Source organism: Otolemur garnettii, unplaced genomic scaffold, assembly GCF_000181295.1.
Source record: "Otolemur garnettii isolate 467f Iridium unplaced genomic scaffold, OtoGar3 scaffold00048, whole genome shotgun sequence".
Classification (NCBI taxonomy): domain Eukaryota; kingdom Metazoa; phylum Chordata; class Mammalia; order Primates; family Galagidae; genus Otolemur; species Otolemur garnettii.
Genome location: NW_003852443.1, coordinates 7071444 through 7085415, shown reverse-complemented (window position 1 = coordinate 7085415; position 13972 = coordinate 7071444). Strand labels below are relative to the sequence as shown.

At 37.7% G+C, this 13972-nt stretch overlaps 1 protein-coding gene across 10 annotated transcripts in view; it reads right to left on the bottom strand.

Annotated features, from left to right (window-relative positions):
* Positions 1-646: 646 nt before the first annotated feature.
* The window catches only part of ZNF385B (zinc finger protein 385B), a 424371-nt gene continuing 411045 nt past the window's right edge, over positions 647-13972 (bottom strand). For 4 of the 10 annotated variants that reach the window (XM_023514152.1, XM_023514146.1, XM_023514153.1 and 1 more), the window contains 4 exons: positions 7260-7505; positions 6266-6444; positions 5612-5713; positions 647-2133 (listed from right to left, as the gene is read on the bottom strand). In XM_023514152.1, the coding sequence (XP_023369920.1) occupies positions 1915-2133; positions 5612-5713; positions 6266-6444; positions 7260-7505 (746 nt within the window). In that variant the 3' untranslated portion in view covers positions 647-1914. The remainder of the gene's footprint in view (positions 2134-5611; positions 5714-6265; positions 6445-7259; positions 7506-13972) is intronic. The other 6 variants (XM_023514150.1, XM_023514147.1, XM_003791471.2 and 3 more) reach the window with 3 other exon arrangements.

The following is a 13972-nucleotide window of genomic DNA, read 5'->3' as shown; positions in this document are numbered from 1 at the left end:
CTGCCAGCTGATTACTACCATGGGAAGCCACTGATACCATGAGCAATGGAAGGGCAGCCCAGACATAGCCTGTTGGGATTCCTGATCATGAAATTCTGATGTAACCAGTAATAACATGGCTACATTTTTAACCCACTAAGTTTCAGAGTAGGTTATTCAGCAGCAATAAATCACTAGACTAAACAGTGATGTATTGATGTTTACACTTACAGAGAAATAGGATGAGGTGAAAGAAAAGAAGGATGAGCTGATTAGAGCAGGTGCAGGGGGAGGAGTGGGGAAAAAATTCTCTAAAAAGAGACCACAATGCTGTGGACATCAATAAAGATGAGCCAGGGATTCTGAGGAATGAGTTTAAAAAAATTGGACAGTTACAAAATTTTCACAGGTTGCTTCAGTAATTTTGGGTAAAATTACAACCTTAACCCAACTTCTTAGTCATTCAGAGAGAAAACTGCAGTGTAGTTTCAGCTCAGGGAGATACTGGGAACAGTAATGAATAAACATGACAAATAAATATGCTGCCAATAAGAGCTAAAAATGCTAATTACATAACAAGCAATCTTTGTACCCACTAAAAATCTTCCAGAGGATTTCCAATTGGACATGATTCTCAGAAGAAAATAACGTGGAAAATACAAACAGATTTTTACTTTTTGTACTTTTATTGAAAAGGTACATTTAAAAAAATACACAGACATTTTACCATTTACAGATTGCAGATATAGATGCTCTACACGAGTTCTATTTTGTTGTTTTATGCTAACTCTTGCCCCTGATATCACAAACATTCCAGTCTTGTTGATATCAGCTTAGAAAGGGGGGGGGGGGCGGGAGCATGACCTGCAACATATTCAGTGAACAGAAAGACAGGTTGTTCAATTACAAATGTTTTATCTTCTGTACATTATTGCATTAGGGAGCCACAAAATTGTGTAGCATCATTACAAATGAAAACAGGTTAAAAATGAAGAAGATAATTATGTAGAAATACATGGATTCATTGTCTTCTTGCAGAATGCACAAGAGGTGCAAAAATGTGCAATTGAGGAAGCTCTTTTTCAGCTCTTTTACATCTGCTTAGCAACTCAAACTGGTGAGGAAGCTACAAAATAAGTTAAACACAAATAGCAAACAGGTAATAATTAGAGCTATGTTATATGGCTTTCTATTTCATTTAAATATCTCCAAATAAAATGTGAAATAAAGAAAATACATTACTTTATTTTTTGTTGTCTGAAAGAGAAAATTCAAAGCTACTTTGCTTCCTAACATTTACACAGAAACTAAAAATGATTAATTTGGACGAGAGATACAGATCTAGTACTACACAGGATACAACAGTACTTAGGTCTAAAACAGTACACAATCCCTGTCAACAATAGTACATCAAAAAGAAAATGCTGTGATCCGTTGGTAAGATGGCATCCACAAGGAAGCACTTGTGTTCACTGATTTTTGTCCCACACTAGAATATGCCCAGTTGGACTCCAGAGTTATTTACAGACATCTGAGGAAGATCCTAGTTTTCAAGTCTGTCAGGAAAATATTCCATATTCTTTCTAAGCCAGATCACACACATGGAAAAATAGAGAATAAATTTTCTTTCTTTGTCTTTTTGACCAATACATTTTCAAGAAAACAAATATCTCGGATACATAAAGGGCACAGGGTGGGTTGGGGGAGGGAATAGGGAGAGAAAGCCTATGCTGCTCAGATTCCTAAATTCTAGGTGCAGTCCATAAGAGCACTCTCGAATCTAGTGATTTTTCTTTGGAATTGGGGCTTTGCGGGGTGGGCTGCACTTTGTGGATGGGTGGGGGCACTGCAACACAAAATGCTGAAGTTGCTGAATCCTTTTGGCTTTCTTCCAAACTTTCGTACTTGTCTCAACCATCTTGGAGCTTGCAGATGTCAGTATGGGGCAAAGAGGATGGAGGCGGGAGTGGCGCGAATGGGCCCATGCCCAGGCCTCAGCAAAGCCGGAGGAATGGCTGGAGCCTGGAAGAGTGAGGCAGATGGCCGAGGTGGGAGTGACAGGGCAGTGGACACGGCCGCTGCTGCCGCCAGAGGTGAAGACAGGAAGGCTGGGGCCAAAGGCTTCATCATATCTTTCTGGAATGCAAGTTTTGCCTAATAAGGGGAGAAAACCAGGAATGGGATAGAGACTTTTTTTTTTGAATAACAGTACCACAGACATCTCTTCAAAAGTAGAACATCTACATTAAAATGTCTTAAATTTTAGAAATCTGTACTCTCAGGAGTCAAGAAATGATTATTTTTACAAAGTTAGCTCTTGGTTTAGCTTTCTTTTTATTAAGTCATATATACATAGATCATAAATACATTTATGCCTTTGTGGGATTCAATGTGTTGATTATTTATACAAATTAGAGTGCTTACATCCTACTAATTAACATATCTTTTACCTCATTTACTTAATCACAGTATTAAGACATTTGTGTTCAGTACTTGATAGATTTGACTTGTACCCTTGCAATGTTCTCGATAGGTGTGGTCCCACCATTAACCCTCCCTCTATCAAACCACCCACCTCCCTTCTCATTCCACTCCCCTTCCCTCCTTCATCCTGGGCTATAGCTGTGATTCATTTCTCATATGAAAGTGTGAGTGATTATAAATTGGTTTTATAGTACTACTGAGTACATTGGGCATTTTTTTCCATTACTGAGATACTTTACTAAGAAGAATATTTTCCAGCTCTATCCATAAACATAAAAGAGGTAAAGTCTCCATCTTGTTAAAATTCTGCATAGTATTCCATAGTATACATGTACCATAATTTATTAATCCATTCATTGGTTGATGGGCACTTGGGCGTCTTCTAAGACTTGGCAATTATGAACTGAACTGCAGTGAACAATCTGGTACAAATATCTTTGTTGCCAAGTGATTTTTGGTCTTTTGGATATACACCTAGTAGAGGAATTGTAGGATCAAACGGCAGGTCTACATTTAGATCCCTGAGTGTTCTTCAAACTTCTTTCTAAAAGGTATGTGCTAGCTTGCATTCCTACCAGCAGTGCAAAATCAATACTCAAAAATCTGTAGCCTTTATATATATACCAATAATAGTCAAGGTGAAAAACAACCAAAGACTCTATTCCCTTTACAATAGTGCCAAAGAAGATGAAATATCTGGGAGTATATCTAACAAAGGATGTGAAAGATCTCTATAAAGAGAACTAGGAAACTCTGAAAAAAGAAATAGCTGAAGATGTTAATAAATTGAAAAATATACCATGCTCATGGCTGGGAAGAATCAATATTTTCAAAATGTCTATACTTCTCAAAGCAATCTACAGATTCAATGCAATCCCTATTTAAGTACCTCTGTCATACTTTAAAGATCTGGAAAAATTAGTACTTCATTTTATATGGAAACAGAAAAAACTGCAAATAGCCAAGACATTACTCAGAAATAAAAACAAATCAAGAGGTATCATGCTTTCAGACTTCAGACTATACTATAAATCTATAGTGATCAAAACAGCATGGTACTGCACAAAAATAGAGAGGTAGATGTGTGGAACAGAATTGAAAACCAAGAGATGAACCCAGACACTTATCATCATTTGATCTTTGATAAACCTATCAAAAATATAAATTGGGGGGAAGATTCCCTATTTAACAAAGGTGCTGGGTGAATTGGTTGGTAACTTGTGGAAGACTGAAACTGGACCCCCACCTATCTCCTCTAACAAAAACTGACTCTCACTGATTAAAGGGCTTAAACTTAAGACATGAAACTATAAAAATTCTTGGAGAACATGCAGGGGAAACACTTGAAAAAATTGGCCTGGGAGAATGCTTTATGAGAGGACACCCCAGGCAATTGAAACAACATCAAAAATACATTACTGGGATCTGATCAAACTAAAAAGATTCTGCACTGCCAAGAACACAGTAAGTAAAGCAAGTAGACAGCCCTCAGAATGGGAGAGGATTTTTGCAGGTTATATTTCTGACGAAGGTCTAATAACCAGAATTCACAGAGAACTCAAACTTATTCATAAGAAAAGAATAAGTGATCCCATTTCATTGTGGGGAAGAGACATGAACAGAAGCTTCTCTGAAGAAGACAGGCACATGGTTTACAGACACATGAAAACATGCTCATCATCTTTAATCATCAGAGACGTGCAAACCAAAACCACCTTGAGATATCATTTAACTCCAGTAAGAGTAGCCCCCATAACAAACTCCCAAAACTACAGATGTTGGCGTGGATGTGGAGAAAAGGTAGAGCTTTCTTTACTGTGGTTTGTTTCCATTTCAGCTCTTTTTTGGTGGTCTTTGCTCCCAGGTGCTAAGGCACAAGGAAAAGCCCTGAATAGATATGAATACTATTTGTCTTGCCGGTCAGCAGTAAAACCCCCAAATACCCAGAAGGTTTATGCAATGGACTCCAGTTAAAAATTCAGACTGGCTTTAAATTATAATGAGACCTTGAGAATTTGGGGGGTGCTGTTTGTTTCTTTGAAAATATGCATGACTCTTCATTTATCTTGGCTAAGGGGCCTTGAAGTTAGGTACCTGGGAGCCAGGTCAGTGGGGACTCATGAAGAGTCAAGAAAACAGTCAGTTTACCCCTGTCACTGGCCAGTTAAGGAATAGTCCTTGAAATATCACAGCTAAATCAAATTTCTGTTGCTGAGAAAGATGATAAGTAGTCTAGAAAATCTCTAGTTAAAGGAATTCCAGGGTGGAATTCTCCCGTGAAGAAGGAAATCAAGCCTTAATTTCTCTCTTTTGCAATCAGCAGGAACACTATGAGCGGGATTTATAAATGCAGGTAACACCTGCTTGCAGCATCAGATGGAGGCTTTGGAGAGGATGGAAGATAATCTCAGGATCATGTCCAGCTGGACAATCCCAGCTCCATCCACAGATGGAGCACTGCACTGGGCCCAGTCCCAGGGAGATTGTGAAAGCCATCCATCTGGGTATGTGTATGACACCTATTGAGGGAGCCCTTAGTATTTTTGCAAAGAAACTGAAACCTGCACAGATTGAGAACAGGTAACACAGACTGATTACCAACATGCCTGCTAAAACGAAGAGAGAGCATAACACAAATACCACTTTTTGTCTAGTATCTCCCCCCAGAAAATTGCTGGAAAGCAGAAGGATATTAAATTAAATGGGTAGATTTTTGTTTTATGAACACAATCCTTCTTTCCAGACTCAACACATCCCAGGAAATGGAAGCACACTTTCTGAAATACAAAGCAAAACAAAACAAAACAAAAACCATATCCCAGGATTCCTCAGTCATCACTAGTCCTGCTGCTGAGCCTTAATTTATCTTTACTTATGCTAAAGAAGCCAGTGTTTTGAAAAAGTCTTGGTAAGGAGGAAGGTATTAGCTCTCAAGGAGGTTCAGTTTCTCTTTTCTAAGAAAGTTTTCTTCCAGCTGTCTTAGAGGAGCAACTGAGCAGCGCGTTCTAAAACTTCTGTCTAGGAGGCTATTTTAATTCAGAATCTTTCCTGACTTTCAGTCCCTGGGCCATCTTTATGCGTAGTGCCTGCCCAAACCCAGCAAGCCCACCCCACAAAACAGGTGCGCAGGTGAGTGAGGTGAACTTACCGCTAAAATACTCGGGCTCCGCTGGAGTTTGTTGTAAGGGCTGTATTTTGGCTTCAGAGGTTTCCCTGCAACTCGATCTTTATGCCTTCGGCTAGAAATATGCTGGAAAAAGTTTGATGAATTAGCGGAATCAAAATGTGAGTTTTAGTCCATGTAAAACATAGGTCTAGGTAGATGATTTCTCCAATGCTAGGCCCATTGTTACAAGAAGGTTTGGGTAAAATTATAATCTCTCAATTAGGACTTGTGCCCCTCTCAGTTGTAATGGCCTTGTGTCCCTTGTCTGTCCTTTATCGACCTTATTAGATTTTGCCTGTTACTCTCACCAGATTTTGAGTCCTTGGAAGACAGACTTCACATCTCACTTTACCTTACCAGAAGCTCCTGCCCAACTGCAAGCTCCAGTGACCTTTGTGCTCATCTCTCTGTCTCTAACCCCTGGCCTACAATATGACTTGTAGTAAAAGTAGATGCTTGAATATTTGATGCTGACTTTTTCTTTCTCATGGCACTTGAAATATTGTGTATTGTATGCAACCTATACCAGTTAGTGAATTTAATTGTGTGCACAGTGAGAACCACTTTATAAAGGAGGAAATACACAGTCAAGTGGTGACCCCAGATAATAGTGTATGTTAATTTAGGATACATTACCTGTTTGAGTTGAATTTCTGAATTAACATGAACATCACAAATTTCACAATGAAATGTCTTGTTCTGTAGTCCTGACCCCTTACTGCCATTCTGCATCTTTAACCTTGACCCAGGTCTAGGGTAGGATTTAATTGGACCAGCCCCATTACGAGCCTCAACCATGGTCTTGTGTTTAGATCCTAAGACAGAAAGAGACATAGATTAAATAGCTGTTGACGAACTACATGAAATCTTTGTTTTCTTATCCTTGGGAAGTTTGTCTTCAGGCTGAAGTTTCTAATACTTTTGTCATGACCATTTTAATGCTGATTTTAAATTTTACATATTTTCATTGTAAAAAATAGAAATAGCATAGGAGCATATAGTAAAGAAAATATGGAAAATGTAGAGAAGCATAAAAAAATAACGATTACCTGTATTTTCACCACTGGGAGGTAATGTAACCATTGTTACCATTTTAGCGCATTTCTTTTTCTTTGTCTAGGAAATATATGTGTATATATGTATTTTCAAAATTGGATCATACTAATTAAATATCTGGAAAATTTCATATAGCAGACCATGCACACATTTCTTATCATTATGTTTTAATGGCTGAGTAATATATTCTATCATATTGGGTTACTCTAATTTATTCAGTATTTTCCTACTGGCAGATATTTAGGCTGTTTCCATTTTTTATCTTATAAGTCTATTGCAGTGAACATTGTGCATAAGTATTTATCTGCATCTCTGTCACTTCATGAACATGAGTTTTGGAAAGCATGACATGCTTTAAAGAAATAAAGAAATGGACAAGTGTTATCTCCAACCTGTTTTTGCCTTGCCATTTCCAAAGTCATGTGATCGTATTTTCTAAAATCACTCCTTTGAATCGAAGAGTAGAGAAGATATGAACAAAACTAATGTTTGAACAACAAGAGACATGGCATTCTGATGGGAAAGGTTGGGTTTTGTTACCAACGTTATTTAAATTCAAAAGATAGCAGCTAACCTGTGTTGTGTGCCTCTAGCTGTGACAGGGAGTTCACAGCCACTTTGCATAGTGAACAATAAAGTAATTTTTTGGCTTTTTCTTCTTCTGATTCAGCAGCAGTACTGGGAGCTCCATTTGTGCTCTTGGAGGGAGAAGTGGCTGCTCCAGGTGGCAGGGGTGTTGTGCCAGACTTGAGGAGAAACGAGACACCTTCAGAGCTTGGTGGCTGACTGGAGCTGTTGGCTTTTAACTTCCCTTTGTCTTCTAAGAGAGACACAGAGATGTTATTGAAGCCTCATTTATCCTATAAACATAGCTAAATCACCATAAAGGAATTAAAAATGGAAATTTGATTCCTACATGGAGTTTTCCTGCAGCATAGACTTTGGTTCATAGACCTTGATTTAAACAGAATTCCATGCCCCCAGTTTCCATGCTATGTCAACCCAAGACCATGATTGTTTATAAAAAATCGTTCTCCTACTTGGAGCAGGTAACTGTCTGTCTGATACCTGTGAGTTGTAAATTACGCTATAAGGAAGTCTTTATTATATAATGAAAGTTGCCACCCTCCAAGGCAATTACAGTATATGCAGGTAGCATGAAAGAAGTCAGCAGGTCATGCTAGATTCATTTGACTACTCATGTTTTAATTATGACAGCGATAAAAAGTTAAAATTCAATTTTTACACCAAGTTAAAATTTTAACTATGGGTTGTGGGTTAGAGGGAAGGGAAGAAACATGGTTAATTATGGTTATGATTAGGTACATTTTTGCTGCTCTTTGAATGGCAATGCAATTTATGGAAAATATAAGAGACAAGGATTCCATTCATTATGCTTATTAATTACTGCCAGTCTAAATCAAAAGTTTCAAATTATGACATTAACTTTAAGCACAATATGAAAATTAGCCAAATCATTTTAAGACATCTTGGTAGTTTGATCATGCAGCTCTAAATGCTTATAATCCTCAAGGCCCATGTGCAGGCTATAAGGGGTCAGAGGGACTTTAACAGAATCTAACTCATCAACGTTCATTTGCTGTTGGATACAGGCTGTTCAGTGATTCCTGGGGGAAAGAATGCAGAGCTTTGTAGGCAGTAGCAAAATCTATCACACATTTAATCCTAGTACAGATGGTGCTTAGAAAATGTCTATAGGTATGCTGATTAACTCTTAGTAAGAGAGAAAGGGAATTAAAACTGAGAATATATTTGCTAATTGCCTTAGCTAATTTGGAATTGTATACCATTGGCCTGGATGACCAAGAGAGAAGGGTGACTAGGCAACAGCAATGAGGTGTTCCTGTGTATATGGTGCAGGTTCTGTATAGGGCCAAAATAAAGCTTCCAGGACTCATCAAAAATTATGGAAGATCATATTTTTACTAAACCATAAAGAAAAGCCTAATTGATTGAGGGATCAACAGTCATCTTCCATTGCTTTTCCTATGTTGGATCCACCTAGGTCAAGATTAAACACAGCAAGGGTGTTGGAGAGGGATTCCAGATCTGTGTGTTGTTTAGAATGATAAATGCTGAGATCCTTTCTTATCCTGAGGTTCTACATTTTATATTTCCACTCAGCATGTGATTTAAGACTTCCCAATGACGTGAAATATGATGGCAAAGGTCTTAGACTTTTATTATACTCATCTCTATAGTAAGAGAGAAGAAAATAAAATCATTCTTCTTAATTGTTAATAGTAAATTTGATTGGAGAATATTCTAGGCCTTGAACTGTCTTATCTGTAAGGGTCACTCAGATTGAATCTGTGATCTCATACGTGTAGAACTCATAAAGTACCAAACAGTTCAGAAATCTTAATATTTGGCCCTTTGGAATTACTCTGTTTCTTATTGTGAAAACTTAAGTTATTACACACCAAAATCTTTCCTTGCTTCTTTATATGAATTATTAAGATAATTCATATAAATTTGACTGCAAAGAATTTGACTTGAATCAATCATTTATTTGCTGATTCTCATATTACTATTTTAATGCCCCTCATATTCATGTCCTTCATGTACCTGTCATTTATATAGAACTTTGTAGTTTACAAAGTGCTATCGTTTACATTATCTTATTATGTCTCAGGCAACACTTGTGAAATAAGGAAGGATGAAAATGATTATTCTCATCTTAAAGATGAGGAAACTGAACATCAATAAAACTAAATAATGTCCCTTGGATCAGCAGGGGGGAGACATGAGCATGTTTTCTCTAACTGATAACTCGCGGTACACTCATCTTTCAGCATAAAAGGAGGACTGAAATGTCATTACTAATAGAAAAGCACACAAGAGTCACTCTTGATGTGAAATAGCTGTTGCTTTTTTTTTTTTTTTTTTACAATAGCAGTTTAGTTTTTTTGCTTAGTGTGTTTTGTTTTTAGGGACAGGGTCTCACTCTGTCACCCAGGCTGTAGTGCAGTGGTGTGATCATAGCTCACTGAGCCTCAGATTCCTGGGGCCAATTGGTTCTCCTGCTTCAGCCTCCCAATAGCGAGGATTACAGGCAGAAGACACCATGCCCAACTAATTGTTAAAGTCTTTTTGTAGAGGTGAGGCCTCACTACGTTGCTCAGGCTGATCTTGAACTAATGGTGCAGTTCAAAGTAAATTTGCCTTAAAAGAAAATATCTATCTTGTTCAACAAGCATCTGATTCAGGTTACATTAAGAAGATGTATACAATTATATGTTGTTCTCTATATTCCTATTTCTTTAAGAAAACCAGGTTTTCTTTTTTTAATATCTCCCCTTTAAAAGGGGTGATTTATGCCTTAACAAGTATATAATATCAATATTTTAATTTTTTTGGCAGTTTTTGGCCAGGGCCGGGTTTGAACCTGCCACTTCTAGCATATGGGACCAGCATCTCACTCCTTTGAGCCACAGGTGCCGCACAATATTTTAATTTTTAACATGTGCCAGACACTGAAGAGAATAGTAAATAAAGAAGGTATAGACTCTAAGAAAGTTACAGCTCAGGCAGAGGAAATGAGATAGTCATTCAGAGGCTTCTAACTTATGATAGAAATGGGTAAGAAGCATGAGGGCATAGAGCAGAAAATGTACTTCCACTGGGAAGAAAGAGACATTTTTTATTAAAGAAGTAGCAGTTTGAAAGTTAGATTTAGATAAGCAGAGAATAGAGGTGAAAAGGATGGGCAAGTAAAGGGTTAGACATAGAAACGTAATGAAATAGTTGTTATAAACCTTGGGATTTTCCTGGTGAATAGCGGTGAGGATATAGCTGGCCACGAATACAATCGGAGATGTTACAATAAAGGTCAATTGAGCCAGAAGGCAGAGACGTCTCTACACATTGAGGGTAGACACTTTCCTTTTAAAATACATTGACAGGCATGATGTGCTTAACATTTACATGATCTAAAATTTAGATTTTGTGGGTTTTCCCCCCCCTCATAGCCTGGATCCTTAATCTCGGAGAATAGTAAGGAAAATTTTTGACTTTAGAGATGTATACGTGGTTTTACAATACATATTCAGGGAATTTTGTGTTGTGGTTGATACCACCTAGTTAATAAAACATATCCTAAAATCAGAAAAGTCACGGATGTATTTCTATGTTTAAATTCTTTCTGGACACACACCAGCATCTTTAAAACTTCAAAGCCTTTCAGTATAATTTTCATTGTAATGACTTGATATTTTAATCAACTCATATTATTTATCTTTCCTCATTGGCATTTTTAAAAACTCCTTATTTTGTATATTTGAAAGTTTAATTACTGTACTGTTTACTTCTGTTTCTTTTAATAAAGATGCACATCATCTGGAACTTGTGGTTAATACGAATTCCATTTTCAAGTATTCCCTCACCTAATGTTAATTAGCAGGTCTTCTGACTATCTTAATTATTGCCTGATTACTCAAACACCCTTTTTAAGGTTGTATCCTACAGGATTTTGGAGTGAAATTTGCTTAGCTACATCAGAATTGCCCTTTGTAACAAATATCCATAATTTATGCTTCCAAGTGAATTTATTTCTTCAAAATAGACTCCTTCGGAGATTTCACATTGATTCACTTATTTTCCAAAACTCCAAACATTTGAAAACCCTTCCTTTTGGGGACGGCTTCCATGTCCAGTTAATAAATCATGTACAGCAAATCATTCCTCAAAATTTGCCACCCTTTTTTTAAATTCCAAAAACGTTACTCAAATTAATCTACCTTATTCATCAAGTTTAAAATTACATTACTTAAACACAGCCTCAGAGGACTCATATGCTAACGCAGAAGATACGAATGACACGTCAGAAGTTCTAAAAAGCAGTTTTAAGAAATTAATATTATTAGTATATAGGAGAATCATGTTCACATAGAAGTCCTAATTTCAAAAACAAGCAACATAACATTCTACCTACAATGTAAGTCTTATATTTTGAATTAGGACTTTGGAAGCTATAATCAAATTTTTGTAATTCTATTTCTAAGATTTACTTTTGAGTTTAATTTCAATGGAATGAGATTTTTAAAACTGGTTTCAGTGGCTTCATAATAGATACATATTTTATATAATATTAGACTTGCTGTAGGAAATTTTAAAAATGAAGTCAGATAAATATTTTTAAACATTGGGGGTGGCATCTGTGGCTCAAGGAGTAGGGCACTGGCCCCATATACTGGAGGTGGCAGGTTCAAACCTGGCCCTGGCCAAATATATATATATATATATATATATATTTTTAAAACATTAAAACCATGCCTAATTCCAACATTTAGAATCACAGTTGGTAAGCTTTCCCTGCGCAGCACCAGATGATGCATAGATTAGGATTTGCAGCCTGTACCATCTCTGTTCTAACTGCTCAATTCTGCTTTGTAGCAGGAAAGTAGCCACTGACATGGCTGTGAGCCAACAGAACTCTTGTACAAAAATAAGTGGCAGGCAAGATTTAGCCCATGGCCAATATTTTGCTGATCCTCAATCTGGCATGATTATGTTTTGGTATATATTTCTCCATACTAGTTTTACACAATAGTAAATATGAATATACAAATGCATATTATTCTGTAACTAACATTTTCACTTAGGAATAAATCAAGAACATCTTTTATGTCAGTAAATGTAGAATTGGACTGGGATTTATAGTACCACATTTATTTATATGGATGTTCTATATTCAAGCAATCATTTGATATTTGGGTTATTTCTGGTTTGTACTTTTATTAATGTTGAAATGATACTGAATGAAAGTTCTGTTGCCTTAATGAAGAACAGGACTAAGAACTGATGGCAATTGGCCCCAGCTATCATGGCCTGCCATGGCACGGAAAGCCCCCAGAAACCCCCAGACACGTTCCTGTAAGATTTATAAGAAGTAGCAGAACTGATACCAACGCCCTATCACCCACCTGTCCCGTCTACATAAAAGTGGTCTGAGGATTGCACAACTCACTGGAGTCATGAGTTTCTGGTCTGGTTGGGAATCCTGAATCCAGCAGAATGAGTAAAGCTAGACGTGCACGTGAGAAGAGGACATGGCATGTCATTCCCCATTCAGACCACAGCAGGGCTTGGCCATCTGCTCCTCATGCCAGGTGAAATAGGGGACAGGAAGATGGGAGGAAGGTTGGGCTGGATCAAGAAAGGTTGGAAATAGAAGAATCTGTAATCTCAATTTGGTATAAAGTTGAGTAAGTTTTCTTTGGACCAACAGCACACTTTCAAAAGGTGGCCAGATTTGAACCACACTGTTAGTGCCTAACACAAGGAGGCTGATGATCAGAACCCTGGCAGCAGAGGCGGAGGAGCAGATCTGCGTCAGCAGCAGTTGAGGACAGGTTGAAAGAGGTCAGGGAACCAACCTCAGGAAGCCTTCACACATGGTCCCTGAGAGAGACAGACAGCCTCTGGACATCTGCCACACAGAGGACAACCATGATGGTTATCAAGAATAAAAACATTTGCCCTGTTTTCCTCCTCTAATTCTTCATCTTATCTCTAACAATAGAAAGGGAAAGAAAGAAAGAAAGAAGGAAAGAGAGAAAGGAAGGAAGGAAGGAAGGAAGGAAGGAAGGAAGGAAGGAAGGAAGGGAGGGAGCAGACTATGCCCCTTTCCATGATTCAGCCTGAGCCAGAAGGAAGACAGTATTGAACAGGATAAGAGCCTAAAGTCTCAGATAAGGCCACACATTCTGACATCTGACAATGTCCCTGAGGAATGGCAAAGGGAGATTCAATAAACAATTCTGTGCTGCATGATGACATTTCAGTCAATAATGGACCACACACTATAGGATGGTGGTCCCATGTGATTATAAAGGAGCTAAAAATTCCTATGGCTCAGTGATGTAGTCATCATGACACAGTGCAGTGCCTTGCTCACTGTTTGTGATGACGCTGGTGTAAACAAACCAGGCAGATGCTGCCAGGCATCTACATGTACAGCAGACACAATTTTATATAGTATATAATACTTGGTAAGGATAATAAACTACTACATTACTGGTTTATGTATTTGCTACATCCTTATTTTAGAGTGTACTCCTTCCACTTATAAAAGAAAGTTAACTGCAACACAGACTCAGGCAGGTCCTTCAGGAGGTATTTCAGAAGGCTTCATTATCATGGGAGATGACAGCTCCATCCGGGTATTTTGTGCCTAAAGACCTCCTACTGAGTTAAGACATGGAGGTGGAAGACAGAGACACCAGATAATCCTCATCCTACATAGGTCTAGGCTAATATGTGTGT